This window comes from Tamandua tetradactyla, chromosome 5 (genome assembly GCF_023851605.1).
Source record: "Tamandua tetradactyla isolate mTamTet1 chromosome 5, mTamTet1.pri, whole genome shotgun sequence".
NCBI classification, from domain to species: Eukaryota; Metazoa; Chordata; class Mammalia; order Pilosa; family Myrmecophagidae; genus Tamandua; species Tamandua tetradactyla.
Window position 1 is genome coordinate 158,506,669 of NC_135331.1, and position 16,949 is coordinate 158,523,617.

The window sequence follows — 16,949 nt, forward strand, 5'->3', positions numbered from 1 at the left end:
TTTTTAGCTTTATCACCTTTTTATTTACTGCAATTTTACTGAGTTATATTCATACAGCATAGAAACCATCGAAGCATACGATCACTGGTTCACAGTATCATCGCATGGTTGTACATACAACCCCATGATTAAATTTAGAACATTTTCACTACTCCAGAAAAAAAAATTAAAATAAAAAAGAAAACCCTAATTCTCCCATACTCCTTATCACTCCATATTACCGATTCATAGTATTGGTGTGGTATATTTGTTATTGTTGATGAAAGAGTATTCAAATATTATTGTTAATTACAATCCATAGTTTTCAACTGATACATTGTATCAGATATACCCATCTATTATTAGCTCCTTATAATAGTAGAGTACATCTGCTCTAGTTCATGAAAGGACTTTTTTATTTGTACAGTTTATTATGGGCATTGCCCATCCACCACAAGATTCACTGTGTTACACATTTCCAAGTTTTAACCTCCAACTCTCTGGTGTCATAAATGATTCTAAACTTCCTCTTTCCAACACACTCACACCCGGGTCATTCAGAACTGTTAATTAGTCTCACAATAATGCGCTACTATCATGTGACCTCTGTCGATTTCCAAAAGTTTAAGTTCACCCTAGTTAATCATTCTGCACATTTTAAACAACTGTTCCACATTCTTTAGCCTCATTCTATACCCTGCTAATCTATATTAAATAGTTTATGTCTGAGTTTACATGTTATAATTATTTCATATCAGTAAGATCATAAAATATTTGTCCTTTTGTATCTGGCTTATTTGACTTAACATTACAACCTCAAGATTGGTTCATCCATGCTGTTACATGCTTCAGGACTTCCTTTCTTCTTAATGTTGAATATTCTATTATAGGTGTAATATTATATGTTGCTTATCCATTCATCTGTTGATAGAGACTTGGGTTGTTTCCATCTTTTGGCAATTATGAATAATGCCATTATGAACGCCTGAGTGCAAATGTCTGCGTCCTTGCTTTCAGACCTTTTGGGTGTATCCAGAGTAGTGGGATTGCTGGGTTGTAAAGTAACTCTATGCTTAGGATCCTAAGGAACCGACAAACTGTCTTCCACAACATCTGTACCACTTTACATTTCCACCAGCAGTGAATAAGGTGTTCCAATCGTTCCACATCCTCTTCAATACTTCTGCCTGCGTTTAATAGCGACCATACTATTAGGTGTGAGATGATATCTCATTGTGGTTCTGATTTGCATTTCCTTAATAGCTAGTGAAGCTGAGCATCTTTTCATGTACTTCTCAGCCATCTATATTTTCTCTTTGGAGAAATGTCATGTCTTTCGCAAATTTTTTAATTAGGTTGTTTTGTCTTTTTATTGTTGAGTTTAAGGATTTCTTTATATATACTGGATATCTAACCCTTATCAGATGTGGCTTCTAAATATTTTTTCCCATTGAGTCAGCTACCTTTTCACCCTTCTGACAAATATCTCTGAAGCACTGCCATATTTGATTTGAGAAGTTCACATTTTTTAATTTTTTCTTTCATTGCTTGTGCTTTGGATGTAAAGTCTAAGAAACTGTCCCCTATCAGTATATCTTGAAGATGTCTCCCAACATCTTCTTCTAGGAGTTTTATGGTAATGGATCTTATATTTAGGTATTTGATATATTTTAAGTTAATTTTTGAATAGGGTGTGAGATACAGGACCAGTCTATACCTTTCTCCAGAGTTCTGAACAACTGAGAGTTGTCCTTTTTTTTTGCTGAATCTCTGGGGAGTGGTTTTCAGTAGCTGTTTACATCAACATGTTGGTGATGTACATACCATGGTTCTCTCATTTGTCCATATGTATAAATTTTAAGAAAGAATGCCACAATCAATCCCCTACCAGCTAGCTTACAACAGATTAACACTTCCTCAAAGAAAAAAATATTTTAAAAGCTAGAATGACTTTTTAAATTACATGTTTAAAGGCCATCAAAGAGTTCTGAGGTCATGAGGCCAGGAGGGGATAATATTTTAGAGATGAAACAACCAAAAAGAGAAGAGTTACTGGTCTGAAGCTAATTTCTCCTCATGAACAAAATCTGAAAAGCCAAGGATTGCCTGGTCAGAGAGCTGCTGCTGGGGCACAGACAATCCAGGTAGGACTGGCACGACAAAAACTGAAGATATGAGGGGCACAAAGACATGGCTAGAATTCTCAAAACATGTACTGAATTTTGACCCTGCCCAGTGCAGGAAACTAAAAAAAACTAAGAACAAAAATAAACAAGACATACTCAGGATTCTCTTCAGATTGTATAAATCTTTCACCTTTTACTAAAATTTCCATGGAGAGAAACGACAGAGAGTTACAAGACTAATTTTTTGAGGTCTTGCTTTGGCAAGACCAAATATAAGCTGTTAAAAACAGAAACTTAATTTACTAATAAACAGACTTCTAAACAAGAAAAAATTAAAAAAAAAACAAAAACAAGTCAGCAAACAAAAAAACTCTGAAAAGCAGAGGAAAGGTTTTGGTAGCCTCACAGTACAGAAGATTAACATTAGACAAAAATTAGATGGAGGGACCCTGTTGAGAGACATAAGTCTCTCAGCTGAAGGCCCTAAAGGACTATGATGTAAAACAGGCATAAATCACAGGCAGACTGAGTCTTACCAACATGCAACCCAGTGTCTATGTAGCATAGTCTGTGAATGGATAATAGTGATCCACCCACACTCTGCTTCACAAAAGGCAGGAAATCTTACCTAGCCCTACCATATACCATGCCTGGCATTCAATAAAAAAGTATTAGGCATTTCAAGAGATAGAACATTATATGTGTGGAGAGTATACAAATGAAGACTATCAGTAAAGGTAAAAAGAGAAAAAAAACTAGAACATGACATACAAAATCCAAAAGGCAAAATGGTAGAAGAAAGTAATACCCTTAAGAGTAATAACACTAATGCTATTATTTAATCCAATAACATTTTAATGGATTAAACCCCCCAATCAAAAGACACAAACTAGGCAAGCAATGGGGGCTTAGTGGCAGAACTTTCACCTGCCATGCTGGAGACGCGGGTTCACCTCCTGGTTGTCTGTCCATGTGGAAAAAAAAAAAAGCCACAGACTGGCAGAATGGACTAATAAAAAAGGACCCAACTATATGTCGTCTACAGGAGATGCATTTTAGATGCAAGGACAAACACAGGTTGAAAGTCAAAGGTTGGGAAAAGATATTCCATGCAAAAACAATCACAGAAAAGAGCAGGGGTAGCTATACTATTATCTGACAAATTAGACTTCAAGTGTAAAAGAATTAAAAAAGACAAAGAAGGACACTATGTATGAATAAAATGAACAATGGAGCAAGAAGACATAACAATCATAAATACTTATGCACCGAGCAAGAGTGCTCCAAAATACATAAGGCAAACACTGAAAAGCGAAACAGACAACTCTACCATATAGTTGGAGACTTCAGATTCCCCACTCTCATCAATGGATAGAACATCTAGACAAAGAATCAATAAAGAAACAAAGAATTTCAATAATACAATAAATGAACTAGATTTAACAGACGTTATAGAACATTACACTCCGTGACAGCAGGATACACCTTTTCCTCAAGTGTTCATGCATCATTCTCGAAACACTGTTCCCACAAGATTGATTAGGATTTTAAGATGGCTTTTCTAGAGTACATAAATCCTTTCAAACCCACATATTCTACCCTCTGGACCCTAAAAAAGATGTTTTTCCCAGATACAAAATGTATTAGTTCTATCACAATAGCAGAAAATGTAAACCATTTCAGTGATGATACAAATACAAGGTTAAAACCAGCACAGTCTCATCAAAGTTAGTTACAGGCATGGTCTGCCTTAAGCCAAAATTATCCTCTGGCTCAGGACCTGTAAAACTCAGAACAAGTTATCTGCTGCCAACATAAAAATGAAAAACAGTCATAAAATACATATACCCATTTCTACAGGGAGAAAAATGGAAGGAACATAGGGGTCACAGCACCCAAGCACTTTCAAAAACCTGCAGGGCAAACTCCATTAGATTTCAAAGTCTGAGAGTCATTTATTTTCAAGATGTTAGAAAGCAGGATCCCGCCCTTTCCAAGGGCCTATGCAGTGGCTTGCTTCTCTCTGAATACAAATTGGGGAGCATTGGGGAGACCACCTTTTTCTCAGCTCCACCCTCTCCAAGCATCGAGCTGCACCTAGCTCTGTGCATCTCCGGGACACATGCTCAACCCCTCCATGTAGTGGCAGCCAGGCTCTCCTCAATCCCCAAGGAATGTGCTACACCCTCTCCAAGGCCTGAAATGGCACAACTCTTTTCCTGCAATGAGGTGGAAGGTCCATCATTTGCCTCTGGGGCAAACTCACCCTCTCAACATACTTGGGAAGATCAGCTCTCCTGGCCTGAGGCTACGTGACTTCAAACCTCAGCCTCCATGGTTTTGCCTCTGAAGTTGCTTTTTCTCCAATGTCACTTCTCTGTTCCTCTCAGTTCCAACTGGCAGTGGTTCGCTTTATACAGATCCTGCAACACTCTCGTTGGCTTTCTATGCAGTAGCCTCAGATTATGCCCATCAGATACAAGGAGTTTCCACAAATCTTTCCTGGATTACTTCATTTCCAATCCTAGTTTTCTCTGAAATGGATGACTGGTTCCACATTTGGTCAAATCCTCACATGGGGCACTATTTTCTGGGGTGTCCCTTCCTGGAAGCCCAGAATTTTTCAGAACATTAATTTCTGATTTCTTTGTACCCAAGGGTTATCTCTTTCCTATCGCATTTCACTATAAACTGTGGGGAGAAACCAGGCTGCACTTTCCATATTTAATTTGGAAATCTCTTCTGCTAAATATCTAAGTTCATGGCTTTTAAAATCTGCCTTCCAGCTGCAGCCACTACTCAACTTTGCCAGATTATGTGCCATTTTAAAACAAGGATCATCTTTCTTCCAGTTTGCAATAACACACAATTCATTTCAGTCTAGTGCTGGCCAGAGGCATGCCTAGAGTCCACATTTCTACCAACAGTCTCTTCAAAGCATTCTAGGCTTGTGTCAAGCTGCTCACAAGTCCTCCAAAATCTTCCCCTTATTCATTTAAAAAGCTGTTCCAACATGTTCAGTATTTGCAGAACACAGCGGCACCCAACTCTTGGTAACTAATCTATTCTAGTCTGCCAAAGCTTCTAGAATGCAACACACCAGAGATGGATTGGCTTTTAATAAAAGGGGATTTATTTAACTAAAAACATATAGTTCTTCAGAGGAAAGGCAGCTAACTTTCATCTGAGTTTCTCTCTCACACGGAAAGGCACAGGGTGATCTCTGCTGGCCTTCATTCCAGGCTTCTGGGTTCCAACAGCTTTCCCTGGGGTGCTTCCTTTCTGCATCTATCAAATGCCCAGGCTGAATTGCAAGTACTGAGATGAGGTATGCTGGGCTGCTTGGGCTGTGGTGCACTGAGTTATCTCATTTAAGCATACAGCCAATAAAATCAACATCATTCATTGCAGCAGGCACTCCCCCTAGCCCATCACACATGTAATCAGCAATGAGCTTCACATGCCATTGGCTCACGCCCACAGCAAGAGAACTAGGTACCTTCACCTGGCCAAGTTGACACCTGAACCTAACTGCTACACTGAAGCACAAAGCAAGTGTTAATAAACTTAAAAATACTGAAATCATATAAAACACTTTCTCAGATCATAAAGGAATGAAATTGGAAATCAGTAACAGGCAGAGAGCCAGAAAATTTACAAATATATGGAGGCTAAACAACACACTCTTAAAAAAAACAGTGGGTCAAGAAGGAAATTACAAGAGAAATCAGTAAATAACACAAGGCAAATGAAAATGAGAACATAACATCTAAAAATGTATCGGATGCAGCAAAAGCAGTGCTAAGAGGGAAATTTATTGCCTTAAATGCCTATATCAAAAAAAAAAAAAGAAAGAGCAAAACGAAGAATTAACTGTTCAACTGGAAGAACCAGAGAAAGAACAGCAAACTAACATCAAAGCAAGCAAAAGGAAAGCGACAATGAATATTAGGGGATAAATAAATAAAATTGAGAACATGAAAACAATCAAGAAAATCCACAAAACCAGAAGTTGGGTCTATGAGAAAATCAATAAAATTGATGGACTCTTAGTAAGGTTGACAAAAAGAAAAAGAGAGAGAATGCAAATAAATAAAATAAAAAATGGAAGAGGAGAAAATAATCACTGACCCCACAGAAATAAAGGAGATAATGAGAGGATACTATGACCAACTATAGGCTAATAAACTAGACAATGTAGATGAAATGGACAACTTCCTAGAAATGCATGAACAACCAACACTAACTCAAGAAGAAACCGATGATATCAACAAACCAATCACAAGTAAAGAAACTGAATTAGTCATTAAGATGCTCCCCCCCAAAAAGAAAAGTCCAGGACCAGGTGGCTTCACATGTAAATTCCACCAAGTATTCAAGAAAGAATTAGTGCCAATCCTGCTCAAACTCTTCAAAAAAATTGAAAAGTAGGGAAGGCTAACTAACGCATTCTATGAAGCCAACATAAACCTTATATCAAAGTCACACAAAGATACTACAAGAAAAGAAAATTACAAACCAATCTCTCTAATAAATATAGACACAAATATCCTCAACAAAATTCTTGCAAACTGAATACAGCAACACATTAAAAGAATTATATATTATGACCAAGTGAGATTTATTCCAGGCATGCAAGGATGCATCAACATAAGAAAATCAATTAATGTAATATACCATACCATATCCACAAATCAAAACAGAAAAACCACATGATCATCTCAATTAATGGAGAAACGGCATTTGACAAAATTCAACATCCTTTCTTGATGAAAACACCTCAAAGGATAGGAATAGAAGGGAACTTCTTCAACATGATAAAGAGAATACATGAAAAACCCACAGTTAACATCATCCTGAATGGGGAAAGACTGAAAGCTTTACCCCTAAGATCAGGAACAAGACAAGGATGTCCACTGTCACATTGTTATTCAATATTGCACTGGAAGTTCTAGACAGAGCAATTAGACAAGAAAAAAGAAATATAAGGCATCAAAATTGGAAAGGAAGAAATAAAACTCTCACTGTTTGCAGATGATACGATATTGTATGTCAAAAAAACAAAAAAATTCACAGCAAAACTACGAGAGCTAATAAATGAATACAGCAAAGTGGCAGGTTACAAGATCAATACTCAAAAATCTGTAGTCTTCCTATACACTACTAATGATCAATCTGAGGGGGAAATCAAGAAAAAAATTCCACTTACAATTACAACCAAAAGAATAAAATATTTAGGGAAAAAATTTAACTAAGGATACAAAAGACCTATGCAAAGAAAACTAAAAGAAATTGCTAAAAGAAATCACAGAAGACCTAAATAGATGGAAGGGCATACTGTGTTCATGGATTGGAAGATTAAATACAGATGTCAATTCTACCTAAATATAGATGTTAATTCTGCCTAAAATGATTTATAGACTCAATGCAATACCAATTAAAATCCCAAAAACCTTCTTTGCAGAAACAGAAAAATCAATAACCAAATTTATTTGGAAGGGCAGGGTGCCCTCAATAGCTAAAAGCACCTTGAGAAGGAAAAAGAAGTCAGAGGTCTTGCACTACCTGACTTTAAGGAGTATTATGATGCTACAGTGGTCAAAACTGCATGGTACTGACATAAAGACAGATATACTGACAATGGAATCAAATAGAACGTTCAGATATAGACCCTCTCATCTATGGACAATTGATCTTCGATGAGGTAATCAAGCCAAATCACCTGGGATTGAGCAGTTTCTTCCACATATGGTGCTTGCAGAACTGGGTGTCCATATGCAAAACAATGAAAGAGGATCCATATCTCACACCTTACACAAAAATTAACTCAAAATGAATCAAAGACCTAAATATTAGAGCTAAGGCCAGAAAACTTTTAGGAAAAAACCTAGGGAAATATCTTATAAAACTTGTAATAGGAGGTGGTTTCCCAGATTTTATACCCAAAGCATGAGCATTGAAGAAATAAATAAATAAATGGGAAATCCCCAAAATTAAACACTTTTCTGCATCAAAGAACTCTGTCAAGAGAAGGCCTTCTCAACCAAAAGGGGGAAGAGCAAAATGAGACAAAATAAAGTGTCAATGGCTGAGAGATTCCAAACAGAGTTGAGAGGTTATCCTGGAGGTTATTCTTACACATTAAATAGATATCACCTCTTTAGTTAAGGTGTAATGGAGAGGCTGGAGGGAACTGCCTGAAAACGAAGAGCTGTGTTCCAGTAGCCACGGTTCTTGAAGATGATTGTATAATGACATAGTTTTCGCAATGTGACTATATAATTGTGAAACCCTTTTGTCTGATGCTCCTTTTATCTACCTTTTCAACAGACACATAAAACACACAGATTAAAAATAAATAATAAGGGGAAAAATGCTAAAATTAATACATTGAAATGCTAGTGGTCAATGAAAGGGAAAGGTAAGGGGTATGGTATTTATGAATTTTTTTCTGTTTTCTTTTCCTGAATTGATGCAAATATTCTAAAAAATGATTATGAAGATGAATATACAACTATGTGATGATATTGTGAATTACTGATTATATATGTAGAATGGAATGATCATATGGTAAGAATGTTTGTGTTTGTTATGTTTAAAAAAAATTTTAATTAATTAAAAAATGCATTAAAAAATGAGTTCACTGCTGGGGCAGCTACAGCAGTAAGGGGATGTCAGAGAAGAACTGATGGATCACATTGGAATGACAGAAGGGCAGCCAAGATCTGTGGTTGGTATGGGATCCTGAATTGACCTGAACACTGAGTAGGGAAGGGAGGGTAGAAGAGCAGTTAGCAGAAGGTCACATAAAAGTCCCAGGTCATAATAGAGAGGAGCATTGCTTCTACATATACAAAATAAGGGAACAGGAAGACCCTAGTTGCACACCTAAATCCTGAGTTGGCCCTGTTGTTAGTGAAAGAGAAATGGGAAACAGAGAAATATAGCACATTTCTACAATTAAAAAATCTTTCAAAACAAGTGTATGTGCATGTGAAAGTTGTGTTGATTGTTGCGAGAGTGACAATTAGGAGATAATCAAATAGGTTGGGAAAATGCCTCCAAAGGAATAGCATGGCATAAAGAAACCTCCCCCACATTTGCAAATTCCGTGAGGAGAAAACACACTGTTGGAAATGGCAATTTTCTGGGAACGCTGGTCGACTTGAGAAGCAAAAATAATAAAGTTACTGAGATAGTTGTACCATGTTCAGAAAAGATCATGTTTAGAAAAGATCAGTTAGTCCACTACTGTGATTACAGACCTATTATGGATAGGAACTTTTGATTAGGTTATTTCAATTGAGATGTGACCCACCTCATTCAAGTTGGGTCTTCTCTTACTGGTGTCTTTTATAATAAGAGGATAAAAATCAGAGAGGAAACACATAAAAAGCCCTGGAGAAGGTGAAAGAAGATATAAGGAAAACACTGAAGCCAGAAGCTTAATAAAACAACAAAAACTGGGAGAGAAGGACCAGCAGTAATAACCATTTGCCTTCCCGCTGTGATAGAGGGGTCATGGATTGCCAGCAGCCTTTCTTTAGGGAGCGATGAAATGTTCTAAAAAATGGTCATTAAAGAAATCAATTGCTGTATTCAAGAAGCACTGCAAGATACACTGTAGCACAATTTCTAAAAAAACAGGCTAACAAGGAATCTTAAAGGAGTCAGAAACCACACATTACGACACAGCAGCAAAAATGTTGACAGCTGACTTCTCAAATGACAGTACTTAAGTCAGATGATAATGGAAGAGCAGTTTTAAAGTACTGAAGGATAATAACTTCCAATCTATAATTTCATAATCTGCAAAAGTAGCCTACAAAAAATGAAGATGAAGTAAGGATGTTTTAAGAAAAATAAAAAGGAATTCATTGACCTATACAAAAGGAAATATCAAAGAAAGGATTTTGGATCAAAGGAAAATGATGCTGAGAAAAACAAAGTAATGTACAATAGAAGAGCAACTGAAATGATAAGAATACAGATATAAATATTGACTGTACAAAGTATAACTAGTAATGTTTTCTGGAATTTTTGAATATATGCAATACCAGACAGCATTGATGTTCAATTTCTTTAGTGTGGTAACTGCACTGTGTTAGGTAATACACTGTCATTGTTTTTAGGAGATTATGCTGAGCTTTTTGTAGATGAAATACACAAAAGTCTGCAACTTCCTGTTCAACAAAAGTTTAAAAAGTAGGTATATAAATATGTTACGCATACATATGTGTGTGTGTGTATATGTATGTAAAAAGAAAGGAAACAAAATGTTAAATTACAGGTGACTCTACATGGAGGGATATACCCAGATATAGTTAGGCAGATATATAGATAGATGTATCCATCCATTCATATCTATAAATATGCATACAAACATAAATTGAGCATGACCTGGCCCATAATATGTACTATATGTACTAGCTCTGTTAAAAAAATTAGAATTACTACTACATATTTTCTTACCTTGAAGAGCCTGCAACTTATGATCATTTGAAGAATTAAGAAATCTATCTACAATTGTAATTCTATTCTGGAGAAGCTTCTCAATAAGTTCAAATCCTTCAGGTCCCAGCAGTTCAAATAACTGATAAGAGGGGGAAAAATAAAAAGAAAAATTGTTACTGCAAAACTAACTTTTTCAAATTATTAACACCCAATTCAGCAGAGGCAGGAGTACAGAATATATATTATAGAAATACCCATAAAAAGTATAAGAAAAAAAGAAGCTTATGGAAGAAAAAGAACTCTTCCCATCACTAAGGAACTTTCAACTTATAAAGGCAATCTACAATTATATATTTAAAAAACATGATACAATTTTAAAAAATAATTCTGATTTATATATAAAACTCTAAATCACAAAATAAATTCTTACATGTTTTTTCTTGGTAAAAGCAAATGAAATTATAAACTTAATTTAATTTGTTTTCAATATACTGTTCTATAGAGACCAAAATAAGGTTATAAGGTTTTTCTTATAACCTACTATATAATAGCTGTTATTCTACAATTAAAGGAACATTATGATATTTTAATGAATCATGATTACATGCCAAAATTAAAAAAAATATTTAAATGCTTAATAAATAGTACTCCATGTATTTCACATAATTTTATAAAAATGTTCCATATCCATTAAATGCTGAGTGGTTGCCGAAGATTAAGTAGATTCTAGAGTGAGAGAACCAGTTTTAGTATTCAGAGACTTTCAATGAGATAACTATAAGAAATAAGTAACCATAATTCTAACTTCTCAGGGGATTTACACAAATAAAACCATAATCAAAAGTAGAAGAACTATGCTGAGTATATAGGAGAGCCTACATAGCTAGTGGTAGAACTGAATTTTGGATTGACATCTATTTGAATATAAACCTAAAGAACTTCCTACTATACTATATTAACACCTTTGAGTACTTTCCAGAAAATTATGCTGACACTGAAACAAACACAGAATATATTGTGCATGTAAAATAAGGTAATAAGTAATATAAAAGATACCAATTAAGGTAAGCAATTTTTGCAAAGAGAAACGCAAGAAGCAATAAATGGGCAAAGCAGGAAAATGCTCAAGAAACACGAAAGTAAATGTACAACTTGCTCCCCTCCCCCAAAAATGGTTCTATGTGATAGAAAGGGTTTAAGACAAACAAGGACAGAGAATGTCCTAAGAGATGAGATAAACTACTTTCTCGTTCCCTTCACCAACATATTTCTTCAAAAAATACCCATTGATCAAGTATGGTACATAGACACCTAGAGTTGCCTGAGTCTCTTTCAGGGGTCCACCAGTTCCAAATTTTTTTTATAACAATACTTAGGTGTTTTTTGCCCTTCTCACTATATTGACAGTATTGATAAAACAAAGGCAATGGTGGGTAAAAGTACTGCCACCCTAGCACAAATCAAACCAGTGGCACTAAACTGCATTATCAGTCACTGTATTTTCACTGTGATACAAGGCCAGCTTAAAAAAAGATGAGCCAGTTTCATTTAAGAAGATCCTTAAGTGAATAATAAAAATTAATTTTCTTAGCACTCAACTTGTGAATACAAACTTTTTCTTCATATTCTGTGTGACAAAATGGGAAGCATAAAAGCACTTCTGCTGCATACCAAAATACAATGGTTGTCTCAAAGAAAAGCACTATTATTTAAGATATTTTCATCTATCACCACTTTAAGTTGAAAGAATGACTAAAGGCAAACTATGTTATTCAGAATGGGATATACAGCAGACATTTTTTTTTTTTTTTAACAAATAAGTGAGGCTATCACACAAAGGAAAACAACTGAAAGTATTTGTTGCCAATATCATCTGTTGCCAATGATAAATTTCAAGCTTTTAGGAGAAAATCAGAATTTTGGAAAACTTGTGTCTGCCACTGTGAGCCTACATACTTCTCAATTTCTGAATAGGTAAATGATATTACTGAATATAATTTTTGATATTGTGTAAGGAAATGTGTCACCATTCAGAAGATCTGGATAATTCATGGAATCAATTATTTCTGCATATGACAATATAAAATTATGTATGGGTAAAAAATCTACTAAGAGTTAAAGATAGGATTTAATGTAACAGAGAATAAAAAGTTCATTGGCATACCTCCAGATTCTTATTGCATCTATCCTGTAAGAAATTATCATTTGTGGTAATTAAAACTTCAATGTAGTACCAATATATATATATATATATATATATATATATATATATAAATAATTATCTGGAAAGCCTATTAAAATATTATGCCCTTTTCTAAGTACAAAGCCTGGATTTTCTTTGTATACTTCATCCAAACAATACAGAACAGCACATTATATGCAGCAGAAGGAGATATGAGAATACGGCTGTCTTCTAGTAAATCAGACATAGAAGAAATTTGTAAAAAATGTTTAGTTTTCTAAATTTTATGCTTTGGAAAACAGTCAATTTTCATTAAAATGTTATATATATTAATGTCTAATAGGTTTATTATTTTTAAATGAATTAATAAATTTTTAAGTTTCTCAGTTTCAATTTCTAGTATAATAAATATCAGTAGACATAAACTACATAAACAAAAGCTCTTTTAAGAGCACAGAGAGATCCTAAGACACTAAAGGTTGATGGCTGTGGCCATCAGTTAAAATTAAAAAAACAAAACAAAAAACACTTCAAATTCTCTGGTTCCTTTATCCCCATGTTTCTATAGCTTTTTCATGCCATGACACATTTATTAGGTCATAAGATTCATGAGACATATTGGGGTAAATGGACAAGAAAGCTGCTCCAATCAAAGGAGACTAGTGAAGGCCACAGTAACCCTTAGTCTTAAGAGCTGACCAAAAGTAGCAGTATCCTAGCCTACTATAACTCCTTCAGGGCATGTATCCTAGTACTCCAGTTGGAAACTTCTACTATGCTAATACACAATCAGTTTTCATATCATACCACGGTTTAAAATCCTTAATAGCATCCCACCACCTCTAAGATAAAATCCAAACTTCTGAGCACTTTCACATTGACACCTTTTACATGTGTCCCAGATGGACCTGCTTGGTATCACAATCCAGCTTTCCACAACTGATAAATCATAACCCATCATCTATCAACTCCAGGACTACATAGCATCTCTTTCACATCTTCATGTGTCTGAACATGTTCTTTCTGCTGGTAGAATGCTCTTTCCAACCTACTCAGCTTGCTAACCTTCCTTCCTAGTCTTCGAAGTCCAGCTCAAATAATAACTCTTCCACTATGAGGTTTTCTCTGTATTTATTTTTTGCATTACAGTTAGTATAGCATATAAAGCATCACCATTATTCCATATCCTCCTTAGACACATTTCCTTCTTGTTTCTCTAAGTGTTAAAACAGTGCAAGACAAATGTTAATTATTTTTATCAAAACATCTTTCATTCATATAACAGTAGTACATATTTTTACATTTTTAACACCCAAATAAATGTCATCACTTTTTAAAGAAAATCATTAGAAATAATGGATCACCAGCAGTCATCCCCAAATAAGAAGTCTTTGGGTAGAAAGCATCGCCTTGCTGATGCCTGATTTTGGGACTTCTAGTCTCGAAATGTGAGCCAATAAATCAATATAAATTCCCATTGTTTAAGCCAACCCATCGTATGGTATTTGATTTAGCAGCTAGGAAACTATAACATCCAACATAAGATGAAGAAGAAATTTTTGTTTTCCTTCAATTTCCAATAGTTCTAATTACCTTCAGGGTTCTCCTAGTATCTCAAAAATGATTAACACATCCAAGTATATGAAAGGCAACTAAATCCACCTTAAAATTTCTAAATAACTGACATGAAGTACTAACAGTTCTGTGAAAAAATAAAGCTAGGCAAATAGTCTACACAAAATAATAAACATGGAATCCATATTTGACTCCCTTTTCTAATACCTTTCAACCATCTTTCAAAGTGCTTAGGATGTATTAAGTATCCAAATACTTCTTAAAAGAATGTAAATCTACAGAAGTTTCACAACTTTCTAAGAAACAGCAGTTACTAAGAAATAATGTCCGTGCAGAAAAATGTCTAGTAGTATTAAGTATGTTTCCCAAGAATAATAATGCGTTTAAAAAAAGAACAAAGTACTGGGAAGCCATACATAAACATAGATATGAAGTTTTAAATTTATATTGATAGTATCAAGCACTTATCTTAATACAGGATATTTATGACTACCATAAGAGAAAGTCCACAGTGATCATAATAACCAATCCAAGACAGGCATTCTAACAAGCCTGTTTTTAAATAAGACATTTTAAGTTTTAAGCAATATCTATTAATTTATCTTTTGAATGATAAATGGAAAATGTCAGGTTTCTAATGCTTTAACTGAACACCTAAAACAAAAATTTCTGAATCATCAGGAGTCCCATGAATCTAAGGTCACCAATAATCTTCTTCCCAAATCCTGTGGTTTTCTTCTCAGTACTACTTATAAAAGTATGCAATTTTTGACTTTTAATCCCCACATTAATTCCTGAAACCTTCCTGGTCAATTCTCTTTTCTTTCTCAGTCCTTTCTCCTACTCTCCTGAGCATCACCCATGGCTCAGGGTACTGTTCCTGTTTTTATTTTTCCCAAAAAAAGGAATCCACCCATACTCAGATGCAGGCCATTCAGTTAAGCCATAGATACAGTGCAACTCTAGGAGATACTATATAGAAATAGTGTGAATAGCATTCTTGGAAATAAACCATGCAGCTGTTCTCAGCACAAGTATCCAGAGCATAAACAGTCAACATTTGTTAGCTTTTATCTTCATCAAAAAGAGTGGATCCTTTTAAAACATAAGTCATGACCTTCCACCACTCAAAACCTCCCAATGACTTCTGAACTCAGAATAAAAGCCAAAGTCCTTAAAAATGACATAGAGCATATGATTCAAATACCCCCATACATCCTCTCTTTTCTCTGATCTCATCTACAACTCTTCCTGCTTCATGCTCATTGCTCTAGCCACTCTGCCCTTTTTACTGTTTATTATATATACTCCCATCTATGGGCCTTTGCACTTGTCATTTCCTAAAATTAAAATGTTCTGTTCTCAGATATTCACATAAATTCCTCCCCTTCTCTCTTCAGGGACAATGTCACCTTATCAGAATGCTCTTCTCTAAGCAATCTATCTAATAGGCACATCCAAAAAGTGACTCTCCTTCCTCATACTTCTACCACCTGACATATTATATATCCATTGTTTATTATCTGTACACACAATCCTTTCTCCACCAACATACCACAGAATGCAAATCCTATAAAGGCAGAGATTTTTGTCTGTGTTTATTTTTTCCCATCATCTAAAATCAGTGATTGACACAGTAAATATTTCTGGAATTGAATTAAAAATCACATAAACAATAACCACAATAGAAATGAATCACAGATTTTTTTATCCACTCTAGTTTTTCCACACTTAGACCAGTACAATGCTTCCAAATACTAACAAGTTCAGTTTTAAAATAAGATACTCTAGGTTCCATATAACATACATTAATTCATAAGTGTCAATGCTGCATTATTAGATTATAGATCTAGTTAGTCAAACATGAATAAAATATCCACAACCAAAGTTATTTCTCATTCCTCAAATAAGCTCTTTTTCCTAACATCTCCAATTCTGTTGATGATACTTCAATTCCTCAGTAAACATCAAGTTTGAAATCTTCTGACCAGAATTATATTCTTTTTTCTAGTTATATGTAATTTAAAATCATATTATAATTCAAGCCATTCTTCTCATAAGATACCAGAGCTGAAAAATTGAAAAAAAGCATGTAAAAATATTGACTAAATCATTAAGGAAATTTAAATCATTGCAAAACATTCATTTAACACAAAAGATATAATAAAAGATACAGAAAAAAGGAAGAAAATAAAAAACACAAGAAATATAGTAAATAAAAAGTAAAATGGCAGAGGTAAATCAAACTATATCTATAACATTAAATATAAATGATTAAAGAATCGAATCAAAAAACAGAGACTGTCAGACTAGATTAAAAAACAGGATCTAAATTCATGATTTCTACAAGTCTAAAAATAGACTGATGATAAAATGATGGAGAAAGAAAGATTATACCACTGCAACCACCAAAAAAAAAAAAAAAAAAAAGATGTAGTGGCTATATTGATATCAGATTGTTCTGGTTTGCTAGCTGCCAGAATGCAACACACCAGAGACGGATTGGCTTTTAATAAAAGGGGATTTATTTTGTTGGTTCTTCAGAGGAAAGGCAGCTAACTTTCCACTGAGGTTCTTTCTTATGTGGAAGGCACAAGATGGTCTCTGCTGGTCTTCTCTCCAGGCCCCTGGGT

General features: G+C 34.7%; 1 protein-coding gene and 1 non-coding gene across 5 annotated transcripts in view; one reads left to right on the forward strand and one right to left on the reverse strand.

Annotated features, from left to right (window-relative positions):
- Positions 1-16,949, reverse strand: part of ASCC3 (activating signal cointegrator 1 complex subunit 3) — a 439,851-nt gene that overhangs the window by 353,076 nt on the left and 69,826 nt on the right. For 3 of the 4 annotated variants that reach the window (XM_077162486.1, XM_077162490.1, XM_077162489.1), the window contains exon 5: positions 10,578-10,698. The exons of the other annotated variant lie outside the window; for it this stretch is intronic. In XM_077162486.1, the coding sequence (XP_077018601.1) occupies positions 10,578-10,698 (121 nt within the window). The remainder of the gene's footprint in view (positions 1-10,577; positions 10,699-16,949) is intronic. 4 annotated transcript variants of the gene reach the window in all.
- LOC143685237 (U5 spliceosomal RNA) lies at positions 2,258-2,373 on the forward strand. The gene has a single exon (XR_013176486.1). It is a non-coding gene; the product is annotated as a U5 spliceosomal RNA (small nuclear RNA).